The sequence below is a fragment of the Lytechinus pictus genome, chromosome 5 (genome assembly GCF_037042905.1).
Source record: "Lytechinus pictus isolate F3 Inbred chromosome 5, Lp3.0, whole genome shotgun sequence".
NCBI classification, from domain to species: domain Eukaryota; kingdom Metazoa; phylum Echinodermata; class Echinoidea; order Temnopleuroida; family Toxopneustidae; genus Lytechinus; species Lytechinus pictus.
Window position 1 is genome coordinate 2,081,661 of NC_087249.1, and position 13,953 is coordinate 2,095,613.

The window sequence follows — 13,953 nt, forward strand, 5'->3', positions numbered from 1 at the left end:
CATAATTAAGATAACTAGTTTTATCTGTTTAATTTCGGGAATAAAGCAGTGTTGTAACTGATTTTAAAATTCAAAATGAGAAAATTAATTCTTACAGAAATAATGCTTCATTGTCATGTTTAGATGTTCGCCCCCAACATTGTCGACAACCAGTCAGGGGCGTCGATCCATTTTTCAGATTGGGTGGCAAAATCATGAACCAAAATTTCAAAGGACATTGATCACACAAAATAAACCAAAATAAACAAACTCTCACACATGCAAATATATATATATATATATATATATATATATATATATAGCAATTTTGTGATCCTGAACAAGATGCGATAACTGAATAATTACATGCGAGCGCGAAGCGCGACCTGAAAAATTTGTCACCCCAACCTAAGAACTGGACATTCTAGCCACTTTTTGTAATCACGAACAGGATAGGTATATAACTAAACAATTGATGCGAAGCGCGAGCGGGAAAATTAGATTTAAACCTTAAAATGGGATATACTTATTCATGATTCGTAAATCATGAAAAGGATGGGTAATTGGGTATTTTCCTATAATAATGGGTCCGCGAAAGTGGATAATTCAACACGTTTCAAATAAATAACAAGCTGTGTATCTCAATAAACATGCGTGCGCGTGTTTTAGTTATAGACCTATAATCTGGACATTCTAAATTCATTTCTTTTATTATGAAAATCAATAGTGCAAGCGAAGCGCGAGCTGAAAAAAGTGATATTCCGATATGAAGAAGGGTCAATTTAAGCATTATTTCAAGCGCTGTGTAGGCAAATTGTGTTGTGAAAAAGTGGTTACGGTGCGAGCGCGAAGTGCGAGCTGAATTTTTTAATTTATTTTTGGACCTAGGATCGGGACATTTAAAGGACATTCTGTCATAATATATAAAAAAATTACTACCTTCTTATTCCTCTTCCTAAACTCGAGATGAACTCGTCGATATTCCATTCTGAAAAAAGGGACAATGTAATAATTAGGAATTCATGGATATGTTATTTATATATCTTATAAGCGTTATGAGAGTGCGAAATTTGATATTAAGACCTGAAAGTTGGACATTTTAAGCACTTTTTCCATTATGAATAGGATGCATGGGGTTTTTAACACTGCAAATCGCGAGCCGAAATTTATGATAAAACTGTCATGGGAAATTTTAAGTAGTTTTTTTTTAATCAACTTAGAAGAGGTATACATATTAATTCACCTGCATGGATCCACCTATAAAAAAACGTTTGCCATTTCTTGTTTATTCATTGGCAAAAAGAATGCCTACGTATTGAAATTCCTGTAAAAATGTACCTTAACAAAAGTTCCAATGATAGATGGAATCATTTCTCGCGCGGAGCGCGCAGAAAGTCATAATTTTGTATAAATATTGTACTAAAGATGTAAAAACCAAATTGTATACTGTATTTGGCTAAGTTGCCAATTTCTGTGTGTATTGTTTTATTTTCATTTTGCACTCAAGGAATTATTGGGGGGGGGGGCGAAACGCTATGCTTGACCCCAATTTTTTCGTTGGTGGGGCGATTTCCCCCTGCCCCCCCCCAGGATCGACGCCTCTGAACCAGTGACTATTAAAAGTTTGATTGAAGAGAGGGTCTGATTTTAAAAGACTACACGAATCGTCCAAGCATATCATGACGTAACAATGTAAATGCTTATTCAGAATTATGACGTTATATCGTTTACGCGCATTATATAATGGGGTTAAAGCTGTGCATGACGACGCTGCAAAAAAATAGGCTGATTGTGCCGCTCGGCGAGCTGGCTGCATAACACATCGACGGTTTCAAAACAAAGTATACGGATGGAGTAAGACAGTTACAGGGAGGTTGTCCGACTGATGGGCAAGACCAAGCACAATAATACATGTATGACTACTGAGAAATGCAGAATCACAAACTTGCCAAGGCGATCATGAACACAACAAAAGAAAAGAGGAAACCAAAAGCTCAAAATTCAAAACAAAAATTAAAGCAAGTGGGAAAGACACCCGAAAGTGCTCAATATACAAACCGGATGCCACCTAGGGTATCAAGGAGAACTCCAATAAGCCAGGACAATTACAGAAGACCAGCCACCACCGGTATCTTACCGAGTAAACTATCCCGCCTGAGTACCGTCGTCGAGACATCGAATGTCAATGTACAAGGGGCAGACCATGCTACAAAGATATTGGGCTCCGTCACCACTCTTTGGCGTAAGAAACAATTACAGGATGTCGTCCTTGCCGTAGGACACCATCGCGTTGGTGCTCATCGATTGATCTTAGCAGCATGCAGTGGGTATTTCTGTGAACTATTCACGTCGGAAGAAGACGATCCAAGCTCAGATGGGGAACAGTTTGTTTACACATTACATGGTGTGAGCCACGAAATCGTTAAAATGCTACTAGAATCCATGTACACTTCGAGTCTAGCCGTCACATACGAAAACATCGATGAACTATTGAACGCAGCACTGTATCTGAGAATACAAACAGCGTTAGACTCGTGCACGAACTTCTTACTCGAGAACCTGACATCGGAAACATGTCTTCGGACTTTGTCTGTTGCTATTTCTTTCGACATGGAAGATATATTTGTGAGGGCGTGTCAGCAGGTAGCATGCCACTTCGTAGAGCTATCAATCACTGATGAATTCTTAGATCTGTCAGAAGAGACATTACTTTGTCTGGTATCAAGGGATGATCTCCACGTAGATGATGAATTGGAGGTATATAAATATTTTGTGTCCTGATACGGGTTTATACGCTAAACTACACACATTTCGACTTTAATAAATTAATTTGAAAGAAAATCTTAAAATGTATGTCATGCAAAAATACCCCCATGCGTAAAGGTATATCATCAATCCGATTTTAGGCAATATTTTGGGGGGTTTATATAATAATGTGAAGTTAGTATGAAAGTGTGAAGTAGGTAGGGCATGCAGCCGTAATGAACAGCTAATAGTACTGAAACACTCTTGTAACGTTTTGTACGTATTTCTTATCTTTAAATGGCTAGAATAAGAAGGGGATTAATGACACCTTGATATTTGATTTTTTTTCTTCTTGAGTTAGCTTAACTCTTAATGAAAATTAATTGGAACCTGCAATCTTATTAAGTCAGTCAACAAGAGCGTCAATATGCAATGACAATGTTTCAGTTAGCATTTTATATTTCATAATTTATCCTCAGAAAAACAACAACAACGTACTAATACATTTTTATTGCATTTTCCCCATTCTATTCGCCATTCTTTTATAGGTTTTTCATGCATTCACTCGTTGGTTAGAACACGATCTCGATAGTAGATTACCTTATCTAGTACAACTCTTTCGTCGAGTCCGACTTCCAATGATCACCCCGTCGGAGATCGTCGACTTCGTGGAGAGTGTACCGTACATCATGCGAAACCCTCAATGCGAGTCGTTGGTGAAGGACGCGCTCCACTACCACTGCCTTCCTTATCGACAGAGTGTGCTCCAATCATCGCGAACTGTTCCAAGGTCGTCTCTTCATATCACCACGCCCATCGCCCTTGGGGGCCAACCTCGACGAAGCAAAGAGCCTGTTGGCTGTGACGTCATGTTTTATAAGCAAGCGTCCAAGGAATGGGTGACGCTGACAGAGATGGAGCATCCCAGACACCATCATGCAGGTTTGACGGGTTTTGAAAGAGTGAAAGAGAGAGGGAGAGACATAGAGAGGGGGAGGGGTGAGGGGGGAGAAGGAACGCGTGGGAAGGGGGTCAATTAGAGAGAAAATAACGAAATCACAGAGAGAGAGGGGGAGAAGGGAAAGGGAAATGCCCCCAAGACGACAAGTAATTTAGTCACCCTAAATAGTTATAATCGTTACACTGACGTGGATGCACTGTTTTGGTCGCCAGAAATGCGCGGCAATGTTTCATAATTATTTACACGGATACCATATTCAGTCCTTTCGTATTGACTCACTAGACAGTTGCAATATTCAACGAATGTTAAAAATATACCATAGCTAAAAAAGTCTTTACAATATCGCCAGTGTCAAATGTTACAATATTCTCACTGGCTTGGGCTTATCATTCAGTCGCCACAATGAAAGAGCACGTTTTTTTTAAATTTTGATCAAAATAATGGTTATTAGACCATTTCGTCACCCCCATGTTGCTTTCTCCCCATTGACTCTGGCTCATTAATAATGAGCTATGAGAATTTTACATGGTTATCATTTGGGATGAACACTTACTTGGTCAACTAGATAAATTTATAGCACATAATAAATGCAACGAATATTACTAATGAAAATAGACGTTTTACGAATTCGTCACCCTCGAATCTAGCGACCTGTTTCGTAGCGTTGTGCACTGTCTATTTAATTTAACTGAAATTCATGTGATCATCTTTATGAAATACTTTATGAGGTTCTTACAAATTACTTTCCAGTATAAACATTCAGGGTATTCGCGTTGAATGTCGCGGATGACATAGCATATGCCATAGATTAAACAATTATTTGTGAGTTGTTTTTATTTCGTCACCCTCAAAATGTTTAAATCTCTTAAATTAAGCCATCCAGTTTTCATTTACCAGGGGTGCAAGTGGTTATTATTTTACTGATGAATGTATTCTCAAATGAAATATCAATCATGTTAAAATAGAAATAAACGTTTTTCATTGATTTTTTTTTTCGATTTCGTCACCCTCAAATCTCTCGGTCTGTTCTATTTAACAGAAAGGCGTATGATTACTATACTTTATGAGGCTCTTATGAATCTATTTCCTCAGTTTCCTGTATGAATTATGAAAATGGAGAAAAATAGCAATGAATGTCACAAATGAAGCAACATATGACATAGATTAATCAATATTTTTATTATTTGTGAGTTGTGTTTATTTCGTCAGCCTCAAAATGTTCCAATTTCTCAAATGACGTCATCCAGTTCTCATTTACCAGAGGTGCAAGTTTCTGTTATTTTAATGCTGTATATAATTCTTAAATCGAATGTAAAATATGTTTAATATAGAAATGAAGGTTTTCCATAAATAATTTTCTCTTCTCTTTTCCTTTTCGTCACACTCAATGTTGCCTTTTCTTTATCGGCATGGAGGCTCCAAATCGCCAGAGTTGCACTAAATTATCATATAAAGTTTGTTTACTTTTCACTCTCTCTCCATCTCACACTATATGAAGAAAAATCAATTTGCAAACGATTACAGACCTGCAGTATATATATATATATATATATAGTTGCCAATCCGTAACATTTAATCATAAAACGGGTTTCGTCACCCATTTTTGTCAAACTAAGAGAGAGAGAGAGAGAGAGAGATATATATATATATATATATATATATATATATATATATATATATATATATATATATATATCAGCTCACAGTAATCGGAGATAGAGAGAGAGAGAGAATGAAAAGTAAACAAACTTTATATATATATAAATATATATATATATATAAATATATGTATATATATAATATATATATATATATATTCCCTTTCATATCACGCAGCCGCTACGTTAGGTGGGTTTCTATACATAGCTGGTGGAAGAGAAACAACATCTGCGGGGAGTCCCCTTCGCTCTACCCATCGTTACGACCCACGTATCAATGCCTGGCTTCATGTAGCCGATATGATTGATGGTAGAGAGAGCTTTCAGCTTGGGGTCCTCAACGGAAAGATATACGCCGTTGGTAAGTCTAAAATTACCCAAAATTACATACTATCGATCACTAATAGTGTTTTTTAAAGAACACATTTGAGAACATTATAAGAACGCAAATGACGGAGGCAGATGCGAAACTCATCTACTTTGAAGACCTTTTATTTGATTGGACCATTTCCGACGGGGAAAGTGTTTCCGATGAAGATGACCTTTGACCTATTTTTTTTTTTTAATAGGCTTTTCAGAATTAGTTTGCTCACTCCCTTTGAAAAATTATCCTGGATCCGCCTCTTAATATTAAGGGATATTGGTAACACCCGACTGCCGAGTGGACTATCGGGTGGAATCCGTAGTCATGATAGTCCTTGAAATTCTTGAAAGATGTTTACGTACCTGCGTACAGAATTGATCCACATTATTGAAATAAAATGAAGTTAATTGCAGTACAGTAAAAGGCGTGAGCCATAGGATTTCAGACTGAATTGTATAATTATTTCTTTTTTAAGGGGGTAGGGTTGACGACAAGACCTCGCTATCGGCTGTCGAACGCTATGATCCCTGTCGAGATGTATGGGAAGCTGTCGAAACTCTGGGTGATCCTCGAAGATGTGTGGCAGTAGCAGCTCACAGTAATCGTCTTTATGCCATGGGTGGATCAGGTATGTGACACGTCGCAGAAGTGGGAGTGGTTCTGAAGTATTTGGCGATGACTCTGGGTGGTTGGGGTAGTTCAAGCAGGAATGATAGCGAGGCCTAATTGGTCGCTTGAACAACTAAAGAACTGACAGGGTCAGATTTTTGAAGGGACGTGATGCCAGGGCTACTTCCGCACACCTTGTTTCCCTTCGTCAAAATAGTTTGACCCACACCACTGGACGGGTTTGTGGTAGAAAGAAATTGTATTCCGATGCCATTGTCATTTTTCATATCTAAATTTCAGTTCATTTGTAAAAATGTGATGTCATTGAAATTCATTACAATATTCATGGTAGCAAAATACAAGCATTGCTCACTATTCATTACCCAAATAAAAACAAGTAAAATAATCAAAGACGGAACTTGGGGAGCAAAAAGGGTCAAATATATAGCAGAGGCTACATACGCGCACCTCAGAGATTCGTCACCTAAGTATTTATCTGATTGTATCTTTCCATTTTTCAGGAAATCAAAAGATTTCAAGCAAAGTGGAATATTTCGATGACGACAGAGATGAATGGCAAGCGTGTAAATGTCTACGCATCCCTCGTTTCTTTTCCATACTCTTGCCACACGGTGACTACCTATACCTCGCCGGTGGAGCTACTGCTGATAGCACAGGAACAGTCAGATGCATTCCTCATATTGAACAGTATAACCCCCGAAAGGACACTTGGATTCAACTATCACCCATGGCGACACCACGGGCAGAAATGGCAGGGAGTGTCGTAAATGGAATGATCTATTTGATTGGAGGGTATAACTGGGAAAACAAATCATGGCTTCACTCCGTTGAAAAGTATAATATCGAAGAGGACGACTGGGAATCGTTTAAAGATTATCCCAAGGCATTTACGGGTATCGCTGGCTGTGCTTTGACATTGTACAGCATGCCGCCATGAAAGAAGATGTTGCTCAGACTAGCAGACAACAGGGAGCTTATGAACGTATGACGTCTTAAAAAATACCCAGAACTTTGTTGAAAACATAATTTTCCCTTTCCACTTTTCTTTACATCACAACTCGATGTCGAAATTCAAAAGGAGATGATTGTGGGGATTCATAATACAGATAACACGATACACAAGGGATCTGTAGCCTGTAAATAATGTGCTTGCCCAATGATCGCAATTCTCGCTCTTATAAAACGTACGTGTCTATTTCAAATAAATGACATACTGTGTATATAGCAAGTATTAGTTTGATTTTAAGCACTTTTTACATGTATATTCGGAATTGTCAGACTTCCCATGGCTTTACCCTCTTTTGAAAGTTTGAAAGGGAAATACAATATTAAATAGGTTCAATATCCCCAGCGACAGTTTATGCAACCAATTGTTTACACATCCTCTATCTCTATCTCGTCTGCATATGTGACGTGGTATCTTTTCCTTCAACTTCGACAAAATCTACTTTAACATTTTGGGCAGGTCGTCATTGCCGCGAGCCTTTCAGACCTCCGTCGTAGATGGCATAATTGCTCATTCTAGCCTGGTGCCATAAACGGTACTAGAGGATGTGGCTCTGCTGATTAATACGACGAATAACGTTTTATTTTTAAATTATTTGTTAAGATTGGAATTAAATTGGTTGAGAGGAGAGAAAATGTTGAAGTATTATGTAGAAGCTGAAGAGAGAGATACTGCACGTCAAAGACCGCAGACGAAACAGGATGAGTAAGAGTAAACAACTGGTTGCGTAAACTTTCGCTGGGGGGTATTAAACCTCTGTATTGTATTTCCATTTTATTAAATGGTTTGCTATTTCAATCATTCCCCCCCCCCCTCCTCTCTCTCATGTTGCATATACTTGTATTGCAGCCCCCTTCCAATTTGTGTCATCAAATCAACCCTCTCTCCTCTAGGCGCTTTATTATGTAATGTAGTCTAGTCTCTCTTACTCTCGCTTATTAATTTTAAGACCCTCCTCTCCTCCACTTCCCCATTTCTTGGTATAAATGTGTTTCAACTTCTCCTCGCCTCTTTTTATTTACTCCTTCATCCGACTCGTCTTGCCCTGAATATCTCTATACCACTGCTCTCTCTCTCTCTTCGTGATGCACTGCTCTCTCTTTCTTGTTGTTCCTTTCCTCTCTTGTTGCAAACTCTCCCCATCTCCTCTCTCGTTATTTTAATATTTCCCCCTTTTCTCTCTCTTTTTTGATTCATTGATTCCCCTCTTCTGCCTCTTGTATATATTTCAATCCATCCGTTTCTTGCAAATATTTCAACCCCCTCCTTCTCTCCCTCGTATATATTTATGTTTTTCTCACCCTCTCCTCTCTCTTGTATAAGTCTGTTATTCCCTCTCATCTCTCTTGTATTTTTACAATCTCTCCCCTCTTGTATATTTGTCCCTCTCCTCTCTCTCTTTAATTTTCGCCCCTTTAATATATATTCTAATATCTTCCCTAGTCCATTCTACCTACTCTGATCTCTTTCCACTCTTGTAATATGTGCTATCTCTTCCATGTCTTCAAATCTTCCCATTGTCCCCCCTTTCCTTTCCAGTCATAGTGATTGCATAAATGACAATCAATTCACCAATGAACAACTCGGACTAGTTACTATATATTCAACAATGTTTAATGCATTTTATAATTTGAAGAATCTTTCAGATACTGCATGAAACCACTAAGTATATTTTACATGAAATAGTACCCTCAATTACATACAATAAGCACCTAATATCTAACTTATGCATAGTGCACCTGGATGTGAATATCACTAAAAATTTAAGTATCAATATCTGACGTGTGTATTGTCTGCGACATATTCATGATGCTGTTGGACTCTAAGATATTAATGCAAGATATTGAAAACAATTTTCATTCATGTTCCTTTTTTCTAATTTTGTTTAAAGGGGGGGGGGGGTAGGATAAATACAAGTATGTCATTTTAGATTCATCACATTTTTTCTGGGGGGGGGGGGGACTTATTGAGGTCAATCTGCTACTAAATAAACAAAAAGGTGTATTATTTGTTTGGAACTTAAGTGTTTTTGAAATGATTATACATAAACCCTGCCAATAATATAACAGGATAAAGTTTTATATGATTTTGCCAAGTTTTTCTCAGGGCAGGAGAGGGGAGGCACATGAACATCACTTAATTTCCAAAGTAAAAATCATATTCAAGACTTTTCTGGGGGTTTCCCCTAAAGACTGGACAAAGTTAATGCCAATAATGTTCATTGACAGACTAACAGATTTGCATCATTAAGGTTGACCAAATACGCTTTCAAAGGCTTCCGCATTAATGACACGTCCAATCGGCAGGGTGAAATAAAGGATATCCTTTGTGCTGTATCTCTCCAACTTTAAGAGTACATCATCTGCTCTATTGCTTCCTTCACTCAGGGGGATAACATCCATTACCGGGAAAACAGTATCTCTCCTGCCTCCCCAGAATGTCAAATGGGAGACTTTGATAATGTCTCCTTCACGATGTAGGTACATTGCTCCGATCATTCGCCTTAGGAAGAAGCTCATGGCATAAAGCATGAAGAGGGCAAAGGTCGCGATACCAACAGAGAACTGAAGCTGCCATGTCATCAACATACCTGCATCATGGTAGTAATAGATAGGAGGGATTAGAGCTAGTGTTAACCCAGTCTGGACTATCTTGATCCTTGATAGTATCTTCAGCTGAACAATGGATGGAAGACGGTAGAATGCTTTGAATTCTGGATCGTCTTCTTCACCTGAAACCATGTCACTTACTTTGCTGGTTACTCCTCTTGAAATACTTGGTAGTCGCTGCTGGACAAGACAAGCTATACTCCTTGAGCGAAGAGGACTCCTGCCAAAGTTTAGAAAGTGTTCTTGCATTTTTGATGCAATATTCCTTGTTGAAAGCACAGATGATGCTTTCCATACTTTGTTCCTGATGAGACTCTTTGTAGATAGATTAAGAATTGGACACACTGCTCTTTGCCCTTGGCAAAGTTTCAATAGAACCTGCATTGTCATCTTCTTGACTTGAAGAAATTGTTCACATCAAATAATGGGTCCTGCCTGCAATAGCAAAATAAGAGAAAGATGTTGTATTCAAACTGAAATGAAAAAATATAAAGGACTGAAATTTTAGTACTGTTGAATTTACCCAGGGACATGAGAAGTCTTATTGAATAATGCACATTATGTCAGCCAAATTGGAGAATCAAGTACAGTTTACAATGGCAGTACACTGTAGTAACTGCAAATGGTTGCACAGTGAGCTACTTTGAGCCCTTTTCCTCCTGTTTATATTAAAAGCTGCTTTGTAGCCATCTGTAGCCTTTTGAAAAATGGCTAGAAACAAAGCAAATTTTGTCCAATCGTTTCTCCATAGACATTAGTAAAAGTAAATGAAATGACTACAAAATAACTGCTCACAAAACTGAAAATTTTTGTACATTTTGCATAGCTTTGCTTACTGTGTTGAAAAAAAGAAAAGAAAGAAATATATAAGATATGAAGTAGGACACAACTCATGACAAAAGCAATGTCAGTCTGGGGAGATTAGAATATATTCACTATCTGTAAAGAAATAAAAGCAAAGAATAGAGGGGAAAACACCATAGAGATGTATTATATTGTGCAATTACTCGCATTGACTCTATGGGAGAATATCAGATGAGTCACTGTTTTACACTACATTTGTCAATTTAATGCTGTATGCAGTGTGAAAATATGATGCAGATGCATACCGGTATTTCTTAAATGAGATGAACTGAACTTCTAATATAAGGGGAAAATAACAATCTGACTCATTGTTACACTTGTACAGTGTAGAAGTCAAATAGACTGCAACCTTTATAGCATATCATGGGCTTATTGGTTCATGATTCATTTTTACTCAATGAATAATGAATTCCATTCATTGTAATTCAATCCCTTTGTAGTTTTTATACCTACTTTGTAACTTAATCAATTGATCCCCCATAGGACATTTCAATAACAAATTACAAATAAGGTGCCCCTTAATTACATAACATTTTTAGTTACAATTTTTATATCCTTATTTATCATATTAGGCAAAATCAGATCGAAGGATCGACATTTATACAGTGCGTCCCACAAAAAACGAAACCGAGATTTATCGATGATTTATCATAACTTAATCGCAAATACAATAGACAAATGACCTACCATTTTAAAGCTTAGAATCTCCTCTTTCATCTGAAATTACTTAGATTATTTTTCATTCACGCATGAGTGAGCAAAAACAATTTGAAAAGCGGATACCAAAAAGTCACTTGGTGGGCCGTATCTGGGTTTTAAAAAGAAAACCACATTTTTAAAAAGTTCAATATCTGCTCTTTAATTTGATACCTCAATTACAGAAAATGGTCAAGAAATAAAAAAGTTCTGGTTATTTGAAATAAGGCTTGAATTTCAATAATTTCATAAAATGAAGAGGTTTTACAGGCTAGAGTTCACACTCACTCGACACTCCGTTTTGTTGACGATCAGCCATGCATTAAGTCTTTTGTTACCGTGCGATAGCTTCAGTGGGAAACCGGTGAAAACACGTTTATTTAATGAAATTATGGAAATACAAGCATTGTTTCGAGGGATCATAACTTTTTTACTACTTGACCATTTTCTGTGATTTAGGTATCAAAGAAAAGAGAAGATATTGAACTTTTTAGTCATGTGATTTTCTTTTTGAAATTCAGATACCCCCCGCCAAATGAGTTTTTGGCATCCTTTCTTTGAATTGTTTTTGCTCAATCATGCGTGAATGAGGAATAGTCTAAGTAATACCAGATGAAAGAGGAGATTCTAAGCTTTAAATTGGTAGGTCATTTGTCTATTTTATTTATGATTAAGTTATGATAAATCATCGCTAAATCTCGGTTTCGTTTTTTCTGGGACGCACTGTATAACTAATTTTCTGGACAATTGCTAGGGAATTTGATCACAGTCCATTTTCATATCCTGAAGGAAAAAAAAATCAATATTGCCAGGGGCACTTTTAGGAACTTTCCCTACAATACTACTAGACAAACAACTTCAGTCTCTGTAAATTGGTTGTTCCACTTAACTACGTTGGCTCCACTCACCAATACTGAATGGGGACGATAGTAAAGTGTCAGAAATTGTTAAATAAATGCCCAGAAACGACAGTTATTCATGTCTACTACAATACATGCTACTTAATTCCTTCTTTAGACTAGACCTATAAATTTGAAATTTGACATTATTTATGAACCGTATTGTATGATCCTTTTAATTTAAGTTTTTTCCGTACCGTAGACTTAATTATTCTAATAACGTTTATTTAAGTGTTAAACTTATTGAATTGGAAAAAAAATATCATCAAAAGGTTTCAAGTGTTGTGTAATCTCACCACTTAAAGTAGTCCCTTAAAGCATATAAATGAAAAATTAATAAATAAGGTTTGAGGGAAACAAAAACAGACAATCATCATGAATGATCATGGGTCTTCATGACAATCCCAATAATCCCATACCACGTCATGCATGACTACTCATTATTTATAGTTATACTTATATATCATTCATAGTCCATACTCTCACTCTAGCTCTGCTCTGCCTCTGTCGTGCTGCATCGGCAAATGCACCAACTAAGACAAAGGTCTGATACAGCTTGCAGCCTAGGAAGTGAAGCTTACAAAAAAAACAGGTAAATTTCGTGATTGTGTAATATTTAATAAAGTATTAAATTTATTAAAGGACAAGTCCACCCCAACAAAAAGTTGATTTGAATAAAAAGATAAAAATCCAACAAGCAAAACACTGAAAATTTCATCAAAATCGGATGTAAAATAAGAAAGTTATGACATTTTAAAGTTTCGCTTAATTTCACAAAACAGTTATATGCACATCCTGGCTGGTATGCAAATGAGGAGACTGATGATGTCATCCACTCACTATTTCTTTTGTATTTTATTATTTGAAATATGAAATATTCTCATTTTTTCCTAATTGTCGAGTGATACAACGATTGATTCCTCCCTGAACATGTGGAATTAGCATTGTTTAATACTATATGGTTCAGTCAAGTTGGTCTTTATTGTCAAATCTATAAAAAATGAAATATTGTATAATTCAAACAATAAAAAACAAAAGAAATAGTGAGTGAGTGACATCATCGACTCTCTCATTTGGATGTAACTGGCTCGTTCATATAACTATTTTGTTAAAAATAAGCAAAACTTTGAAATGTCATAACTTTCTTATTTTACATCCGATTTTGATGAAATTTTCAGCACTATGCTAGGTTAATTTTTCTCTATTTATTCAAGTCAGCATTTTCCTGGGGTGGACTTGACCTTTAAGAACGTTTTTCTACTCCACGAAAACATATGTGTGGGACTAATATAGCTCGCAGCTACTAAAAGTACTAGCAGCTACCATGCATAGGAAGAAAATTAGGAAATTGTATTCTAAGCCAAAAAAAAGTGCGTATAAGCATATAAATATTTTCGGGGGAAATATAAATACGAACCAAATTCAAAAGGATAGGATGGACGATAAATAACAGCTGAATACCTTTCTCTTTCAGTTCACATGGGAGCATACATTGATTTTACTGGGATACCTTCTCTGATCTGAACTAGACTCTTTTCATAG

The 13,953-nt window shown here is 36.8% G+C and overlaps 2 protein-coding genes across 3 annotated transcripts; one reads left to right on the top strand and one right to left on the bottom strand.

Moving 5' to 3' along the window:
• The first annotated feature begins 1,717 nt into the window (after window positions 1-1,717).
• LOC129260611 (kelch-like protein 9) lies at window positions 1,718-7,563 on the top strand. The gene is made up of 5 exons (XM_064099358.1): window positions 1,718-2,736; window positions 3,273-3,666; window positions 5,522-5,704; window positions 6,183-6,335; window positions 6,838-7,563. The coding sequence occupies exons 1-5, from the start codon at window positions 1,909-1,911 to the stop codon at window positions 7,272-7,274; spliced, it is 1,995 nt and encodes a 664-aa protein (XP_063955428.1). The 5' UTR covers window positions 1,718-1,908; the 3' UTR covers window positions 7,275-7,563.
• A 1,378-nt stretch (window positions 7,564-8,941) lies between these two features.
• LOC129260621 (transmembrane protein 186-like) lies at window positions 8,942-13,943 on the bottom strand. 2 transcript variants are annotated; one of them, XM_064099603.1, is made up of 2 exons: window positions 13,873-13,943; window positions 8,942-10,387 (listed from the first exon to the last, which is right to left on the bottom strand). In XM_064099603.1, the coding sequence occupies exon 2, from the start codon at window positions 10,340-10,342 to the stop codon at window positions 9,590-9,592; it is 753 nt and encodes a 250-aa protein (XP_063955673.1). In that variant the 5' UTR covers window positions 10,343-10,387; window positions 13,873-13,943; the 3' UTR covers window positions 8,942-9,589. The 2 variants fall into 2 exon arrangements, with proteins under 2 accessions (XP_063955673.1, XP_054754557.2); XM_054898582.2 differs by having other exon boundaries at window positions 13,829-13,918.
• Window positions 13,944-13,953: the final 10 nt, after the last annotated feature.